This window comes from Lagopus muta, chromosome 4 (assembly GCF_023343835.1).
Source record: "Lagopus muta isolate bLagMut1 chromosome 4, bLagMut1 primary, whole genome shotgun sequence".
In the NCBI taxonomy this organism is placed as follows: Eukaryota; Metazoa; Chordata; class Aves; order Galliformes; family Phasianidae; genus Lagopus; species Lagopus muta.
In genome coordinates this window covers 62,912,095-62,930,133 of record NC_064436.1, presented here as the reverse complement: position 1 = coordinate 62,930,133, position 18,039 = coordinate 62,912,095, and the positions used below count along the sequence as shown (strand labels likewise).

At 37.1% G+C, this 18,039-nt stretch overlaps 1 protein-coding gene across 5 annotated transcripts in view; it reads right to left on the bottom strand.

The window, feature by feature from the left end:
- ZFYVE28 (zinc finger FYVE-type containing 28) overlaps window positions 1-18,039 on the bottom strand; it is a 147,238-nt gene that overhangs the window by 16,738 nt on the left and 112,461 nt on the right. For 3 of the 5 annotated variants that reach the window (XM_048942542.1, XM_048942545.1, XM_048942543.1), the window contains exons 9-11: window positions 14,117-14,221; window positions 953-1,107; window positions 269-385 (exon numbers count right to left, since the gene is read on the bottom strand). In XM_048942542.1, the coding sequence (XP_048798499.1) occupies window positions 269-385; window positions 953-1,107; window positions 14,117-14,221 (377 nt within the window). Of the gene's footprint in view, window positions 1-268; window positions 386-952; window positions 1,108-14,116; window positions 14,222-14,242; window positions 15,839-18,039 lie in introns of those variants that run through there. The other 2 variants (XM_048942544.1, XM_048942546.1) reach the window with 2 other exon arrangements.

Sequence of the window (18,039 nt, the reverse complement as noted above, 5' to 3'; positions counted from 1 at the left end):
TCTGTTATACACAGAGATATGGAAAAAAGCAGATCCATTCTGACAGCTTTGAACATTTGCTTTAACACATACTCCCAATACACAGAATTCCAGTGATTTCATCCTGCTTAAAGTCCATTTTCATGACTTGTTTTAAACTCAGGTAAAAACATTGTACAGAGCCCAAATTCAGCGCGGCTTTAAGGAAATTCTTGTCAAACAGTTCCTATTTTCACATGGGGCCACCAGCAGAAATTCACTATGGAGGCTGCTTTAATCTGGTTATTACCTTTCTTCTGCTTTTCCTTGTCTTCTGTTTCAGGTTTGGTTGCCATCACTTCAAACAAGGTCTTCAAGATACTTCGAAGATCACTAGCATAGTTTGTCTGCAGCTGGTCAGCAACTCCTGGGGGTTTGAGGAAAAAGACAAAACATCACTAGGCTATTACAACCCCCTTAAAAAACTACATTTGTTGATACCAGTAATGGCCTGGTATTTATATTTGAAAGATCATTAGCTCGTATCAGTAATAAAAACTGATGATTTAATTAAATTCATTTCTCGTAATGGCCAAGCCATGTTCTGGCCTTTATGTTAGCTGCAATTTGAAACACATCTTCCTTGTCTTTTTGGCAGAAAGGGGACACTCCTCCTGTGTCAAAATAAAACAGCTGCATCTTATTTCTTCTCCCAAAGACATAGGGCATCATAAAGAGAAAGGAAGCAATACAAAGGCAAATCCGTTGCATGCCCTAAACCTTCATCATTATAGGTCTAATAGGTCTGCATCTCTGTGTACACCGGTCTTCATGAGTTCACAGGTTTTTATGAGACTTAAGATCCACAATACAACATTCTGTTGTTTCAATCTCTAGTCTGTTCTAACATATTTTTATAAACCTTAAATAATAACAATAATAAATAGTGTTTTTTACATTCAGAACTAAAGGATACTCTCTGTGATTCTCATACCTGAGATACAGACAAAAAGGCGGTGAATAAGATCATTGCTGCCATGGAATCTGGATCTGATCTTTTCTCGGGTGGCTATTTTAGCAGCCTGCAAAGCAAGCTGGATTTCTTCCTGATCAATGTCATCAGATGAACAAGAACTAGTCATTAAACTGCTGTTGGAGAAAAAAGGCATAAAAAAGAAGAGTAATGTAAGTCCTCACTTGGTTGATCAGAACGTTTAGCAAATCCTAAAAGATTTATTACTCAGGCAATACTCTATAGCAAACAAGAACTAATTGCTGTAAATTCTTGCTGAAGGTAATCAACATGCAATCAATCACCATCATGTTTGATTTTCACTCTGTGGCATAGTTGCAAAAAACTTTAAAGCAGAAAATCATTTGTCTGTATTTTATTGCATTTCCCTTAGCTATTTCAAAGCACAGGACTATTTTTCACATTAACTCCCACTAAAAGCTCTGTCCTGAGACCATAACTCTACCAAAAATGCAAGAGGAGAATGTCAGCCTAAAAATAAGAAGGTCAGCTCTGAAGTCAGATGAGAAATTTATTAATGTGGGAGTTAATTTGAAAAAAAGATTTCTGAATTATGTTACCTCAGAATAGTGAGAAGACAATCCAAATATAACCTTACATAAAAAATGGAATGGGTGACAAAATACTGTTTACACAATAGGGATTAGTCTCTTTACATACCTAGGCGTAGAAATTGCTTAAATGTCAAACTACAGCAAGAGAATGGCTCATCAACTCCAAAGAGATTAATATGTGTCATCAGGTGTCTACTAGAGGCTTAACCCTTCTTTTTCAAAACCAGATGCATGGTTGCTAGCAATTTCCATCACTACCCCTCTTAAGAAAGGAAAGCTTGAAACGACCTGAGGCTTCAGGAAAGCTCTGGGAGGAATCCAGATTCTTCAAATATCAGGAATTGCCTAGACTGCTTGTAAATCAAAACACATTAAAGAAGGAAATACTTAGGAAAAATGTAGCACTTTGCCAATAAAAAGCCCTGAATTGGGAGTATAGCATGGAATGCAATCACACCGGAGTCTTAAGGATTCACTTTGCTGACCGGAAGGAGACACTGCCCTCTCACTCTATTACAATGAAAGACAGAAGAACACAAAACAAATTTCCCCACATACTGGAGATAAAGTAATCTCATCAATGACTAAAGAAAATGAAAATGTTTTACTTGAAACCATACTTAGCTATCCAGAACTCAAGCACTCCTTACTATACAGACATCCACTATGAAAAAAAAAAAAACATAGAAAAAAATTATTGACTATATAAACAGCATGCAAGAGGAAGGATGTAGTTGCTAATGCATTTTGAGCTCAACCTGTAAATTTTATGAAGTGTTGAAGCCAAGTAACATTCACCAAGTAACAGATCCCATCCCTATAACAAACAGTTATTGCAGGATAAGACATAGGCAGCATTTAGAAAAAAAAATAATTATGAAAAAAAATGTATGGAGTATCATTTTGAAATTTCTCTCCATGAGCCACATAGATAATCCTTAAAATGTAGAAATGAATTTATTAGGCCATGCATCTCAAAAGTCCTGGTAAAAACAGAAACGAAAACACATAAATCCTAGAGATCAGTTATTGATAGAAATATCAGTGGAAAATGTGCAGTGCGAGTACTTTAGCTGGCTTCCCATTCTTTCAAATACTGAGTAAGGAGTACATTTAAAAGAAAGTAATTTCTGTTTATGTCTCCATTGCTATTAACAATTGCAAATTCCTGTAAAAAGATGTTGTGCTTTATGTTTAAAGCTCCCTCAGCAGGTTGAGTGACTAGATTTATTGAAAATACTGAGAATATTAAGAGTTCTCCCTCTCAATTTTCCCTTTGCTTTTCTGTAGAGGATAAATGATACATACCATAAGTGGGTCTGTATATGTACGTGTATCCATATATATGTGTATATATATATATATTCAATAGCAAGTCTGTCAGTGTGGAAGGATCTGTGTTGAAGATGAACGAAAAGGTCATGGAAAAATGTGGCTTATGAAGGAGTGAACTGAAATTTACTAAGCACCAGGATGATACCCTTGCTTCACAATGGAGTGGAGTTGGAGAATTTTCTGTTTGCAGGAATGCTCACATAAACAGACAAAAGGGTTTCTGTCTGCCTCTTAACACGGACAGATAAGGTCTACCCATTTTTTAATTATTATGATTTTTTTTAAAGAATCGGTCTTATACCTGTTGTATGACAATGGAATATTGGTGGGTAAGTACAAGCTCTACTGCGATATCACCAACATCATCTCTGCTGTCATAGGCCAGCATAATAACATAGGAGGCATTACTTTCGGAGCAGCCCTCATATTTCATCTCAGCACAGCAGTGTCCCTGGAAGTCCCACTCTAAGCCAAACCCAAAGTGCAGGGCACAGAGTGGTGCTTCAGGGATGACTCCCTCCAAGTGTTGCATGGTGCCTCATTAAGGCTGGCTATGTCCCGTGGTCCTTTTCAGCCCAGGCCATTCTATGATTCTATGATTACAAGACTGTTTTGGATTCACCCTAAAACTCCCCAGCAAAGAGCACATAAGAATTGCTGTGGCACTGTGGAATGAAGGTCAGTATGAACGTATACTTGCATTCAGAAAATACATTCGTATGCACAGACCTATACCATACCTAAGTATGATTTCTGTACACAAAAGGTTCAGGAAAAAAAATATTTTGATTGCTTGTGCCACTGCCAAGTGAAAAGTGAACATTCAAGAATAATTTAAAACTAGACCTAAGTATCATTACAATTAGAAAGAAATGTTCACTCTGCTTTTACCAATACGACACAGTCAGATTTAGATCAAAAATGACTCTCAAAGAGTGACTAATGACCATCTGTTCTTTACTTGAAAATATATCTTACTCCTAAAGAAGGTAGTCAGAAAATATTTTAGACACAGTCAGAAACACAGGAAGAGCAGAAAAATAACTGCTTCAGATACAAAGCTTCTCTTGCAACCAAGTATTCCAAACAGCAGTAATTGGATCTATGCAAATGTTTGAGATCTCTGGATTTTTAAACTGACAATTTGGAAAGCAAACCTAAATTCTGATCTATAGAGTTTTGCTTACCTTTTGTCCATATTATTCATTCACTCTATTTTTATAGCTTTAAGAGGAATGCCATTCCTACCAGGCTTATCTAACATGCATAATTTGGATAAAAACTCTCATGTGATACCAAGTGTGTAGGAAGCATTTCATTAACGTCAGGCTGTGCTCAGATTTAGAATGTTTTACCATCAGGATCTGCAGAAATATATATCACTGCAGAGCACAAACAAACATATTTAAGTACCAAGTGGCTAGCGATGTGTCGTCTATTTTTCTACCTTCTCAGTTCAAGGTAACCTCCTGCACTAACCAAGGAATTAGTGTATAAAGAGATACAACAGGCATAGAATTCCCTCTGTGAAATGCTTATTCTAAAAATGCTCATCATGTATTTATTTTTCATTCTGAGAAAACACTGCAAAGATAACATGCCTGAAGAAAGGAGACATTATGTCAAAAGTTGTTTCCAAACAATAAATCTGCTTATAAGATATGAAGGAACTGGTAGGTGGAAAAAAGCAGCTTTTCACCTGACTTATGTTTACACAGCAATTTTAAATGACTCTCCATGGATCACATTGTAAGAGCAGCAGGACTGTCTCAGCACACCACAGCTTTCTCTCTAGAACGGCTGCCTGGTCTCAACACTTGATTGCAAAATTTAGTCAAATACGTACAAGCAAACAAAACCCAGCAATTTGTTGTGCACAAAATCACCTTTCACCCATGGAACCAATACGCTCCACAGCTTTTAAATTCCAAAGCGAAGTTAAGCAGTAATAATACACAGAGTGGGGAGCAGAGCTGCGGAACAGAAGAAGTTATGACCGATATCTTCAGAAGGGACCAGTTGTCTTAGGTACCAGCTGTGATCCAGCATGCCTTGTGCTCCATTTGCTGAGTGCTGACCCTCATCCAGAAACACTAAAAGCAGCAAAGCCTAAAACTGAGCAGTCAAACCCAACAAGATTCAAAGTCAGTCTAAAATTAAATACTTCATATTAAAAAAAACAGGCCGTGGCAGTAGAAGTCTATAACATGTCATAGATGCTTCCTCTCAAATTTACAAGTACTTGGTTCACAAAACCTAAAATCTGTTCTGTATTGAATGCAGAACATAAAAGAATCTCTCAAAGAGTTCTGCCTTACTCTTCAAATCGCTGAGTACCTTAAGTACCCATTAAATACACACCAGAGTAGATAAGCACCAGGTGGTCACTCCTTGCAGAGAAAGAAAATCCAGTGTATCTATTCTACTAAACACAGCACAATTACATCAGCAGTTTTAAAGGAAAGTAAGACCATCCCCTATGCTTCTGACCTCATGCAAGATTTTAAACAACTACTTTTCAAATTTCAGAAGATTGTCAGTGGTGCCTTAAATTCAGGAGGGATCAAGTTCCAGAAAGACAAACTCAACCCAACTCAAACATTTAGAAGTTTTATGAGCAACACTACAAATGCCTAGCAGAAAAGTGTTAACACACAATTCAGCGACTGTCCTCTCATGTTCACTGTTCAAAATGCTTATTTTTTTTAACATCTTATAAACATAGAGCTGTACTACATACAAAAAGTTCCCTATATGCACGTTTCAAATACTTGGTCTTAAATACTTACATACTATTTCCTCAAATAATTTCCTCACGAGCTCCCTCGCTTTCATTTTTGATCATACAGAATTTATTAAAACATCCACTTTGTGCTCTGTGTCTAATATCAATAACACACACTTCTCCAACCTGCAGTATTTAAGCTTTTTTTCTCTCTCATCCAAATTCTCTTATATTTTAAGTAAAAGAAAAATCCCTTTTTGTGGGCAAGTCTGCTATTGTCTGAAGAGAGCTGCTAGAACTACTTGGGCAGCTGCTACATCCATCCCACTGATGCTTGTGTAGGCTGTAACTGGAAACCCCATACACTGAGCTGCAATTACCTCTCCTAAGCTATTACTCTTAGTCGCTTGTGCACTTTGTAAGTGCCTGAAGGCTGCCATCACCATCATGTTCCATTCTGCAAAAAGAAGAGACGACTGCTCCAAAGACCATCTGAAAGATCACACACAATAGCTGGGGAAAGGTAAAGGTTGTATATGCGAGGAATGACAACAGGAAAATGGTAGGGGTTTGAAGAAGAAAAGTGTGACTTCATGTAAGAAAGAAAAAAAAAATTACCAGTTCCTATCCTGTGTTTTGCTCTGGTATTTCTTTTTCACAAAAAAAGAAAAAAAAAAAAGAAAAAAAAAAAGGAAATTACAATAAACAGTAGGCAAAAACTTTTTTGCTTCTAGTAACTACTAGTTTTGATATGATTGGGAGGGAACCTATGATGAGATTAATGGCTTCTTACAATTATTTTAAGTGAAGTGGGTGGCTACACACTCAATTGTAGAGTCATTTAAACCAAATTCAGAACATGTCTCATTATTCACCTAATAGCATACACGTATTTTAATCAATGATCTCAGAAACTACATTTAAAGCAGACTAAAAAAGCTTTAATTCAGAACTCTATTTCTTGACTTTCTACCCTAGTATTATACTTAGGCAAGAGGGCTCTTGTATGCAATTTCTTATGTATTTTCTCTCTATTTTAAGAAAGAAGACAAAAGAGGAGGAAAAAAAATACCTGAAAGTGTTCCCAAGTCTTCAAAACTTTACTGCCTTGAGAAACGACTAGAACAACAGCATGCAAACACCTCTAGCAATTAGCTTGGCAACCCAACTGCACTGCAGTATTAACACATGTACCACCTGTGACCAGCTCTATACATACCAGGACACATGCTCTAAGCCTTATCTGCTGTCTGCCTTTTGAAGTCCACAGTAGAAGTATTTTTCTATAACTGCAAGACTTGCAGAAACTCTTTCTTAGCCTTTTTTTGCCCCTGCTGAGGTGACCAAACTAAAATAAATAATTTGGCAAACAGAGTGATTCAGTGTTCCAACTGATATCTTCAACCAGAGGAAACTGAATTTGAAGTCAACAAGAACAACCTCTACCCACAACCTGGCAGCCTCAACAGCTACCTGCTCCATTGGAAAGTCATCTTGAATCCTTCCTTTAGCTTCTCAAAATGAAGAGCACTGTGGTTCTGCATACCATGTTGGACTTCTGAAAAGGCACACCTGTTGAAGCACCCTGTTGCTAAGCAGATCCATTGCAAGAAACTCTACCTACACAACTGCCTTATTCAAAACCCATTACCGCTCCAGCCTAGGTTTTCAGAAGGATGCCGTGACACTGTGTGCCAAGTGGGAATTAAAATGAATGCCATTGCCAGCCCAGGAGTTACTGTCTTGGATACTGCAGTCTTCCAAAGCACATTTTTTTATCTGTTATGGATGAAATGTCTATAGGAATAAGAACATATTGCTTAGAGCACTATTAAATGCAGCTGCTTTCTTACCATCAAATTAAATATCAGGTACATGCAAAGTACTATAATTAGCACTTTTCTTAAAATTCAAACCAAAAAAGGATAAGGTCTGCAAGATAAGAACATTCAAGAAAAAAACAGAAATGAAAACATAAGAAGTTAGAATTGCTTAGGTTCTACTAAGATTTTCCCAGTTCCACCATGATGCTCTGTTTCTAATGCTTCCCTGTAATCAAACATGCATTTAAAGCTCTCAAACATTCACTCATGTTGCAAATGAAAAATAACGAGATTAGAGATTAGAAATACTTAAACTTCAAAAATAATCCTGGACTGAAAAAACTGAGAGTGAAAAATAGAAATAGTTAAGTGCTTACGAAGAAATGGTTTGTAATAGCTCTGATATCTGTTACGATGGTAGAAAAGCAGCAGTCCCAGCTTTTCATGTCTTATCCAGAACTTATTGTCTTATCCAGGAACATATTGCCCCGGATACCTGATGTCATAGACAAACATTTCCAGTGGCAAAGTCATATCATAGAGTTCTTCAGCAGTTTTGATAGTATTGCAGTCCTCTGTAATACGCAAGCAATTATACTGTACAGTTTAACTTAAAGTGAAGTAATTTAGCATCCAACTCCAGCAGAAACTCTCTAGTTACAACTGCTGTGTGTGGCAGACACAGAGATGGAGAAGAGGCACTGGAAAACAGTTTGCAGCACGAAGAAATCTTAGTGACGGAGAAGCTTATCAGCAGAAGGTTTTCCTATCACCTCCTTCAGTTCTCACAAAAGGTTATAGAAAACATAGAGGTGAAGCATTAAAGCATGCAAATCCCACAGGAATTCTGTATCCAGTCACGGGAATCAAAGCTGAGAAAATCTAATCACAGTATTAGGTGGAGCTTTAAACTCGTAATTAGAAAATCTCTCTCTCTTCATTTTTCAGCTTCAACGCTGCTGTATTTTTTCTTTCAATATAACCTTGGTTTTACACATTGCTAAAAAATTCAACAACCTGGAAACCTGCAGTTGCTATAGTGATTTTGGTTAATTACACAGTCTCAAAACTCCCCAACATGCTTTTCTAAGTTTTTTTGGGGGCATTTAAAAAAAAATCTGCGAAAGAGAATCTAATTTCTGCGAGGCAACAATCTTTGTTCCATTAGAAGCACAGAGAACACCAAGTGACATTCAACAGCAGATTTTACACGTCATTAAAATGAACATAATTTTAAATGTGGCCAAATTACTAAAAATGGAAATGACAATTGAGCTATGTAGGAACACAAATACTAACCCTTTATGATCACTTTGTGCCTGCCTCCAGCCAAACATGCTGGCTGGAATACAGCCCCACAATGGCAAGTGTGGGGGTATTTAGCAATTTTGCTAGAACAGACTGCTTGCCTCTATCACTGATGCTACTCAGGTTAAAATATTGCCTTTATTTCACTTCTTTTACACAGAGCGTAACACATTTTATATTTAAATCACTTCAAGCATATTGGGCATTTTAACGTCTTTAAAATATGAACCTCACCATTTCAGTAATGAAAGAACAAAACAAAACAAAACCTCACCAACAAACAACTGCCAACTGTGTTTTTCACTTCTCACTGTAGCAAGCACTTGTTAACAAGTTGCTCACACAAGACGCCTGGTTCACTCCTGGAGAAAAAATCTGCACCAACTTCTTACTGGGGACAAAGCTATACATATAATTTACCCAGAAATATCTGACAAAATTTCCTATGTAAGAGAACACTAACTTTAGAAAATGCTGCACTGTTTGGAGATTTAATTTTTGTCTTGCAGGATGAAGAACAAAATGGCATGAAACACATCAAGAAGGATGCTGGCAGTGAGAAACCAGAGACATCTGCTGCACTCACATATGCCTCACTACTGACTGAAATCAAGCAAAAGCTGACAGACCTCATCAGCGCCGACGGGTTTGTTTTGCTGGTACTGCTCAGCTGGTTGTTGGGGCAAGGGATTCAGCTGCAAAGCAAAGAGAGTCCCCACAGCAGTCTGCTTATGATGGTATTAATATGCATATTAATTGCCCTCACACTGCTTGAATGACAGAGCTATACAAAGCAGCACGGACTCACAGTGTTTGAAACATGGACTGAAAGTTTGTAGCTCAAAACCATTAGGAAGCAATAGCATCTATTTCAGAAGTCATTTTAATTTTCTTAAGGTACAGAACCCTTTCCTGTCCTACAACATTTCCCACTGAGCGTTTTATTTCTGTGATTCCAGTACAGTATACTGCAATTCTGATCAATCTTCTGCCAGTTGTAGAAGCATTAATGTTGGAAAAGATCACTAAGATCACCTAGTCCAACTGTCAATGAGCAGCCTTTCCACAAGGAGGGGAAAAGGAGGAAAGAAAATCTAAAGAAATTGATCAAATCAAAAATGCCCACTAAAATGAATTCTGAATTCATCTGTTATTCTGCACAGCTTAAACAAGTGCGATTATAAAACTGCAAGAGGGAAGATTTGGAGACACAGATTATCCGGACCAACAGAAACAGATTGGTGGCACATTTGTTGTCCTCCACACTATTACCTCCTTGACCAACCCCAGGAGCAGTTGCCATCTCTTGTGGGCAAATAATCTGTGCTGTAGTTTTCATAGGACAGATTAATGGTTAACACTGGACCAAAAGATGAAGGAAATGAATTCTCCTTCAAGTCCAGCTGAACAACTAAGTTCTGTTGACTTCTCATGTTCCCACTGAGGCACTGAGTTCTGCTGAAGAAAAACAGTGTAATGTGTGTGTTTGTAAGGAAAGGCCCAATCAACAGGAGCTGGCTGGCAAGGCAGCTCCTTGCAGGCTTTGAAGCAGATAACCAAAATCTCATCTTTCTCATTTGTATACTGAGATAACCCTGTTTCACATGTACGTGTTCATTCAAACAGGGATATACTGAAATTATTTGAGACAGTAAATGACATTCTTCAACTACATCCAGCAACCTTGGGCTTGGCCCAATGCATGCGGATACAAATACTCTAACAAACAGACAAACATCCTGCTCTAATTGCTGGCAGAGTCTTGCTGCTTTGGCACAGGCTTGAGCCACAATACACTTTAGATACTTCCCTTATAAACTGTACATAACACAGGCTAAAAATTCACCACCAATTCTTGTAATGACACAAAAAGAATACTACAAAATATTGGTATTCAGGACACAGGGATATACCTAAAAAAAAAAAAAAAAGTGACCAGTGAAGGTATCTATTACATCATTAAGGTTGCTTTGTAAAGTCACTTTTTAAAGTTACCATTTACTGACTTATCATACTTATCATAACCCCAAAATGAAGAAGTAGGCTTTACCATGTTCTTTAGGCAGACAAATTACTTGAAAGCAGATTCGTTGGTGTTTCTTCTTCCTTTGCTTCATTTTTGACAATGAGCTCCAAGAAGGTTTGAAGTCAAATAATTATAGCCACTTGTTTTTCTTCTGCCTCATTCCCCCCCCTTCATTATTCCAAAAAGTTGTGTTTCATGGCCATTTTCAGCTCCAGTCTTTCAAAGAACTTTGGTTCATTCTTGGCTTTAAGCACATCAAGTTACCTCATTCAGTTAGCACACAAATAGCCTTCACTTCTGTTTCCACTCAAATTAATGGTTCCCTCAGGATCCTGCCTGATAATTTTAATGCATGTTGAAGAAAACTGACAGACAAACAAATTTCTACAAACAGTTTATTTTTAAAAGCCGCTGGCTTTAGTACTCCTAACAATGAAATGGATAAGCTCCCAGCATTGTACTGAAGCAATAGCTGCCTATCTACAATAAGTTATATCAAAAATTGCTCTAAAAATTACATCCAGGAAACAGATACCAGTAAAAAGAGAACCAGGATGCACCATTTCACAGAGCTAATATAAACAATGGAGCAATTGCCGCTTCCCTGCTGTAGTTACAAACATCTAATTTGCACTTAAGTAGGCTGTATTACTCCACATTCACGCTGATGTAAGAGAAAGATGATGAAAACCCACATGAGTCTGCATAAAAATGTGGTTTCTCTGGGACTTTCTGAAATACATAGAATATATTTACTCTTCACTAACAAAGCTGGATACTTACATATAGGGATCTCGGATCTGTATACATTTTGCAACATATTTTCTGATCAGGGACAGTTTAACTTCTGAAAGTTTTATTTTAACCTCTAGTTTAACCATCTAACCAGATCTGCTACAAGTGAAATAAACAAATCAAGCTTCATTAACAAAACCTCTTAGGAATCCTCTGTACTTTCTTTTTTTGCCCCTCAACTCATGCTCTACAGGCAAATGCTTCACCAGGACAGTCAGTAATAAAAATAAATAATTACAGTTCTGGTTTAAGCCTCAAACTTTGTACTGTAGTTGCATTTGAATAAAACACATCTAAGAATTGTTTTTCTCCCTTGATAAAACAGGGAACTTAGAGCAACAAAACTTCTGATTGAGGTTTATTGGTCTGGTGCATAAAGTTGGGAGGGATGAATCTAGCTCAGAAAACTACACAGCACTGATTGAAGATGGAGAAGATTTGAAAGTGCCTCCTTTATAGGATCCCAATTGGATCCTACAGTCTGTTGCTTTTTCTTCCCAATTATAAATAAAACAGCAAACAATGAAGCATGAGTCAAACTGCGCTCTAGGGAGTATGGAGTGGGAATTTTCTCTTTGGTTCTCTGCTTGGAAAACAATGCATGCACAGATAAGTGGAATTTCATACCTACCATACTTCACTGTTTCAAATCCATCACATTTATGCTATTTAATAAACTAGTTCATTCAACACTGTATGTTAACTCTTCCGCTAACCAAAAAAGAAAAAAATATTTTAGGTATTATTTTGAGCAGGCATATGACATCAGGGGGAGTTTGGTTATTTCAGAAAAGAACATTTGGATAGTCTTTGCAAAGAGCATTCTTTTTGTGGTAGATAGATAACATAATTCAGTATAAGTTGTTCCATAGCTTAAGAGAACACTTTATATAATGCAAGATAATAGTGAGGCCTGTAAAAATAATTCTGAAATGTAATATAAAGAGATATGCTGAATACTCCATTTTTATGCACAAAGATGTAGGAACTTCTCTGAAGCAGTCAGACTTGGGAGCTTTATTTCTTTTTCTTTTCTTTTCTTTTCTTTTTTTTTTTTTCCAAATTAAGCCATGTAAGCATTTCAAAAGGAGAAATCAATTCACACCTGTATAGTCAAGCAGGCACCTAACTGTTTCTATAGGCTCATTAACTACAATAGCTAGATTTCTGGCAATATCAATGAGAAACAGAAAAATTAATAACTTGAATTCCTACATGACACCTGGGGATGATATAATGCTATAATCCACTGGGCAAAAGCTCAAATACAAAAACATTGCCTTGTAAATTAAACCTTAAGAAAAAAAAAAGAGAGAAAAAAAAGAGAGATCTAGTTTATTTAATCATCAGGATAACTGAACACAGTGACAAGTACAATATCAGCATACAAAGGCAGCACAGTAAGGCCTTGAAAAAAAGGCATTGTGCATAATGAAGGAAGACTCATTTATTTTACTTCAGATATGCCCAAGGAATAATTGAGGTTATTTCTGTTGTCCATTCAAATAGTCCTGTGTCAAACTGTTTGTTCCATGCCACTATCTTTAGCAGAGGGCAACCACTTCATGTTGGCAAATAGTGTTTTGTTTGAAGAACAGTTAAAAGTTAGTGTATTTAAAAAACAGATATACTGCATCTTCCTTTCCTTATGAGCCCTTTTAAAATTTGGACATATAAAGATATTGAGCCTGATGGTGAGAATATCCTAAAAATACTTATTACTCTATGTAATATTTCCTGTATCACTTTTACTGCCTTCTTTTTCTCTATACAAAAATCAGGAATTTCTGGAGTTAAAATGAAGCACTTTGTAGAGATAATGGATGAAAAAAGAGGAGATGAGTAGCGGAAGATTTATCTTGACTGAAATTGCGGTATCCTCTCTACCTGTACCACAATAACAGTATTATTGAGTAGAATGCATGCAATACATGACATTCATGTATGGCATACATACCTTGAAAACAGTCAAATAAATCAGGCTTCAGTAACTTTTTTCCCTAATCTTTATTTCTCTATTATTTACTGTAGGCGTTCTGTGCAAAACAAACTGAAGTTAAAACCCTCACATGCAGGCTCAGAAGATGAGAAGGTAAAATTAGTATTCTTAACAACTTTAGCCAAAAAAAGCATTGGAAGTTATACTATAGTTATCTGTCTGGCATGCAAGTCTCACTTTACTACTGCATTCTTCACTAAGTGAAATTAAATGGAAAAAAAACCAACATGCTTTCTAAAAAGGCAAGACCTAAGACAGACATTTGATGCAGTTCAAGCCAAAACCTTCAGACTCTCAAGAAATTCTACATGGACAAATAAGAGGAAGATCACTGAAACAGCATATAATTCAATGAAACATGCATTAAAACTTTTCTGAAAATAGTTGCCTCTTACTTGCAACAGTGCTAAAGAGAACTGCTGGGGAAAAAAAGCATCCGCTGTTCAAAAGGAAGAATATTCAGAAGTGTTGCTGTCACTTGATTGTTAACTCAATGAAAATTTTCAACCAACCATAATGCAATACAATTAGTCAAATCTGACTGTGAAGGGAGTTATTACCTCAGAGCGTATATGCTGGAGAGACTACATGTAGTGACAGAAACACTCTCATAGTCACTGCTGGAGATGGAGCTGAGGGGGGAATCACGTAAGCCATCCTGAGAACTGAAAAAACATATGGAAACAAAATGAACTGCTGAAAAGAACAAAGGTAAAAAAAAAAAACAGCAGTGTGGTAACATGTGGGCTGTCATTGATTTAAATTGTCACAGAATTAAAAGTAAATTGATAAGTGTATTTTTGTTCCTTTGTGATATCTATCTTGGGTTCTTCCCAAAGGGACAGGCAATTTGGCAAAGCTGGTGAGCACACATTTTATAAAAATCCTCAGTTTAGTTTTTGACATACAGTTCAATCATTCAGGAAAGAACCAAGGATCTTGCATTTTCATAAGCCATAGACAGAACAGTGCGTCCACACTCTTAAATCTTATAACAAAGGCATAACATCACTGGAGGTCCATAAAGTCACTGTATGCTTCAAGGCAAGATCATCTTCATCAATAAGATCCAAGAACTTCTGAAATACCACAGCTTTGGTCAAGATTTCCACAGAATGAGAATGAGAAGGAAAAAGTCCATGAGAAAGTAGACAGCTGACTCTTAGTAAAGGAGATGAAGACTTGCTATGCATTCATCTCTAGCCTGTGGCTCTACATCAACCAGATGAGCACAAAGTAGAAGTCCTATGACAAAGCATGGAAACTTTGTTAAAGGAAATCTACTAGCTACTGAATCAAAGAACATGTATAACTTCAGTTAATGGTATATAACTTGCTTCTGTCATCTCGGGACTGATGAAAAACCTTTAAATGGTATGTTGCTTCAGATCTCATGTCACATTATCAACACAAACTGGGATTAGGAGGTTAAAAGTAGTTTCATAACTGGTCTTGAAAACTAGTTTTCAATTGAAAAGACCAATTTTTTGTTTCAATAACAATTTAGTGCTCAGCTACTGAAAAGTGCACTAAGCAGAGGAAAATTAAATTACACAAGATAAGAAAATACGTAATCTTGAGCAAATGTATCAAAGCCGTATTAGCTCTAGGCAGCGCAGAAGAATCACTCAAGGCTGCTGAACTCAAAAATTCAGCCAAAAGAAATATTTGGAAAACACAGAGAGAGAGACGTAAGAAATATCTGTAGTTAAAAGAAAGAATCAAATAGATCACAATTCTTTTACCTCGCTCCTCCTCCACAACTATCAGATTTCTTAGGCTTGACTGAATTGTAGGAGCATGTGGGCTACATGTTCAAACCAGTTGAGTTCCAAATTCTTTTCTTCTACCAAATTTACTATTGTAGCTGTTTTTGCAGCTAAAAGTCTGGAAGAATGCTTGAAAGGAATTCTTCAAAGCAGCACACAGAAGGTATGTGCTCTAATCCCTCTATGGAATAATAGGATTTGTTTGCATACCTCCCACTAATCACTTGCAAAATGGACCCCTTCACGTACTTCATTTCTGATTGCCAATTTGAAAACAAATTCCAAGTATAATATGCTTTGGTTAAAAGGAGGACTGTTGCAATTGGGAAATAATTTATCAGACTTGAACAAAAATCTTTTTAACTTTTATTCATTTTATATAATTTTCCTTGTTAATTCTGCTCATTATGAAGATATGCATGCATTTAAATAAAGGCTTCCACTTTTATACCTCATCACCTTAGGCATCCAATCTTACAACATGGTCATGCCAGTAGAATGTACTTTTGCTATCTGTGCAAAGGATGTAAAAAAAACAACAACATTAGAATGCAATTTCACAGCATGATTGAGCAGGAGAAGCTGTCTTGCAAAGATGAAATGTATAATTCAGAATAAAGTAATCTTTAAACAACAGCACCAGAAAACGACTAGCAAATTCAGCATCTCCTTTTGTTCTTTCACCTCCCCATCATTTCCAGATTTTTGTAGTCCAGCAATCCTCCCTGCTGATTTGGGCAGTAACACTTCTGAGAAAGGTAAGGTTTGTTATTTATCTTTGAGTGCTTCCTTGAGAGTTAAGCTGTGCCTGATATGTTTGAAATCCAGTGCAAGTATATTTTACCAAAACAGTACGCAGAACAAAATCATGAGACTACTTAAGAACCTAAATTCAATTCACTTTCATAGGTTGTGTGTGATTTTTCTTATTTTTTTTTTAGAATTTGAATTTTTCAGTTATATTCAATACCAACAGGCAGCTCTTTTCCTTTGTATAAGAGCGAGATACGTTTCTGTAACCTAAACGCTACAGGCTAAAAGATGAGTAAAACAAACCAGCACCACCCTAAGTATCATCTCACTGCTAAGAGATTTTAGCAACTCTGTCCCAAGAGCAATATCATCTTCAATCCTCAACTGATTTCTTAGATAGCGTGGCCCAAGCCAGAAGGCAAAATGATGAAGGCCGGAGCACAACGGACTGGGACCTGATGGTAGATAAGCATAAGGAGGAACCACAGAATTGAATGGTATAAGATGGGTGCACATTATCAAAAATCTTAACAATACCTTTACTTTCACTTTCATGGATGTCTGAGTCACCTATGACCATTGGTTAGCCGTAACAGTTAGCATAATTTTCTCTCTTCAGTTCCACTTCCCGTCTATTTTTAAGTCTTAAAGCTGATTGCCACTGCCTCATAAAGCCCTCGTTTTCCTCTGCTTTATCTCTCACTCATTGTAGGAGCCTGGCCAGGTGGAGCCATCCACTGATCTCACCCAGCTGTCAGTGACCACTTGGTAATGTTGTTTGGAGATGCTTTACACAAACCCTGCTCACACAGGTCAGTTTCTTGTACAAAAAACCCACACCATTTAGATAATTACACTCTGCAAATATTTTTCGCACTTATTTGTACCACTAGAGATTGAATTTTTCTACCAGAAAATAATATTTACTATTTATATTTACTTCTACTTGATATTCATACTGGAGTGCTTCAGAGCCAGATATTCTGTGTTTATTCAGTACCAAGAAATGGAAATCGAATAATGAGAAGTCTGCTTTACGCCTTTCTCAGGACTACATAAAATAACTTTTTAAGAACAGATTCCTGACATATTCACTACATTTTTATTTCTCAGTACACACAGATGCAGGACACCTCTTTGCACAGTTTTCTTCTCATTAGTGCCTGCCTGACACTGTAGGTACTGATGTGAATTGACCTGCTTTTCCCAACTCGTGGCTGCTGTTACAGCTGATGCTAGCAAGGTGCCTGTGTCCATTAGCACAATTATAGGAAGGGACACGTGTGTGCATACAGGCCATGTTCTGTGGCAGCCTGCAGACCCACAGAGCAGCTCCTCCTTCCTTCCAGCTTCCCACACCAGCCCATGTGTGAGCTGAACTTCATGGCATCTCACACTCACGTGAACTCAGTGCCAGGTTGCATTGGACCTCTGCGTTCGCAGGACTCATGAGGCTGTGTTCCAATCACATAAAGTGGCAAAATTCTGTTTCATTTGTGAGGCCTTAAATGCCTACTGTGCTAACTTTAAAACTGCATTCTAGGATGGCATAAAACACCATCCACACTCACCAAAATAAAATTATTCAGCACTTCTGATAAAGACAGAATAAAGATCTGAGGCAACAGACCAAAGGGCCATGGGGTGATCTCTTTTCATGCACTGCCATCAGACCAAACCACTTACTTACAGCTGATCTTCGGTATTTTTTGCAACTACGGTAACCTTAAAAATAATAATAAAAAAAAGAATAAATCAAAGCCACTTTTGTCCTGTTTTTTTTTGTGCTTTTTTCTATTGGAATGTGTTTCCTCCCTCCCAGAAGTTCAAATAAATCTCACGTCATCTCACTGAATGCTTTCCTCACGCACCTTATTACTTGAGTTACAATTATATTCCACATTACACTGATTAATTAGCACTTCCCTTCTTGGTCTGTCTCACAGTACATGAGAGCTAAC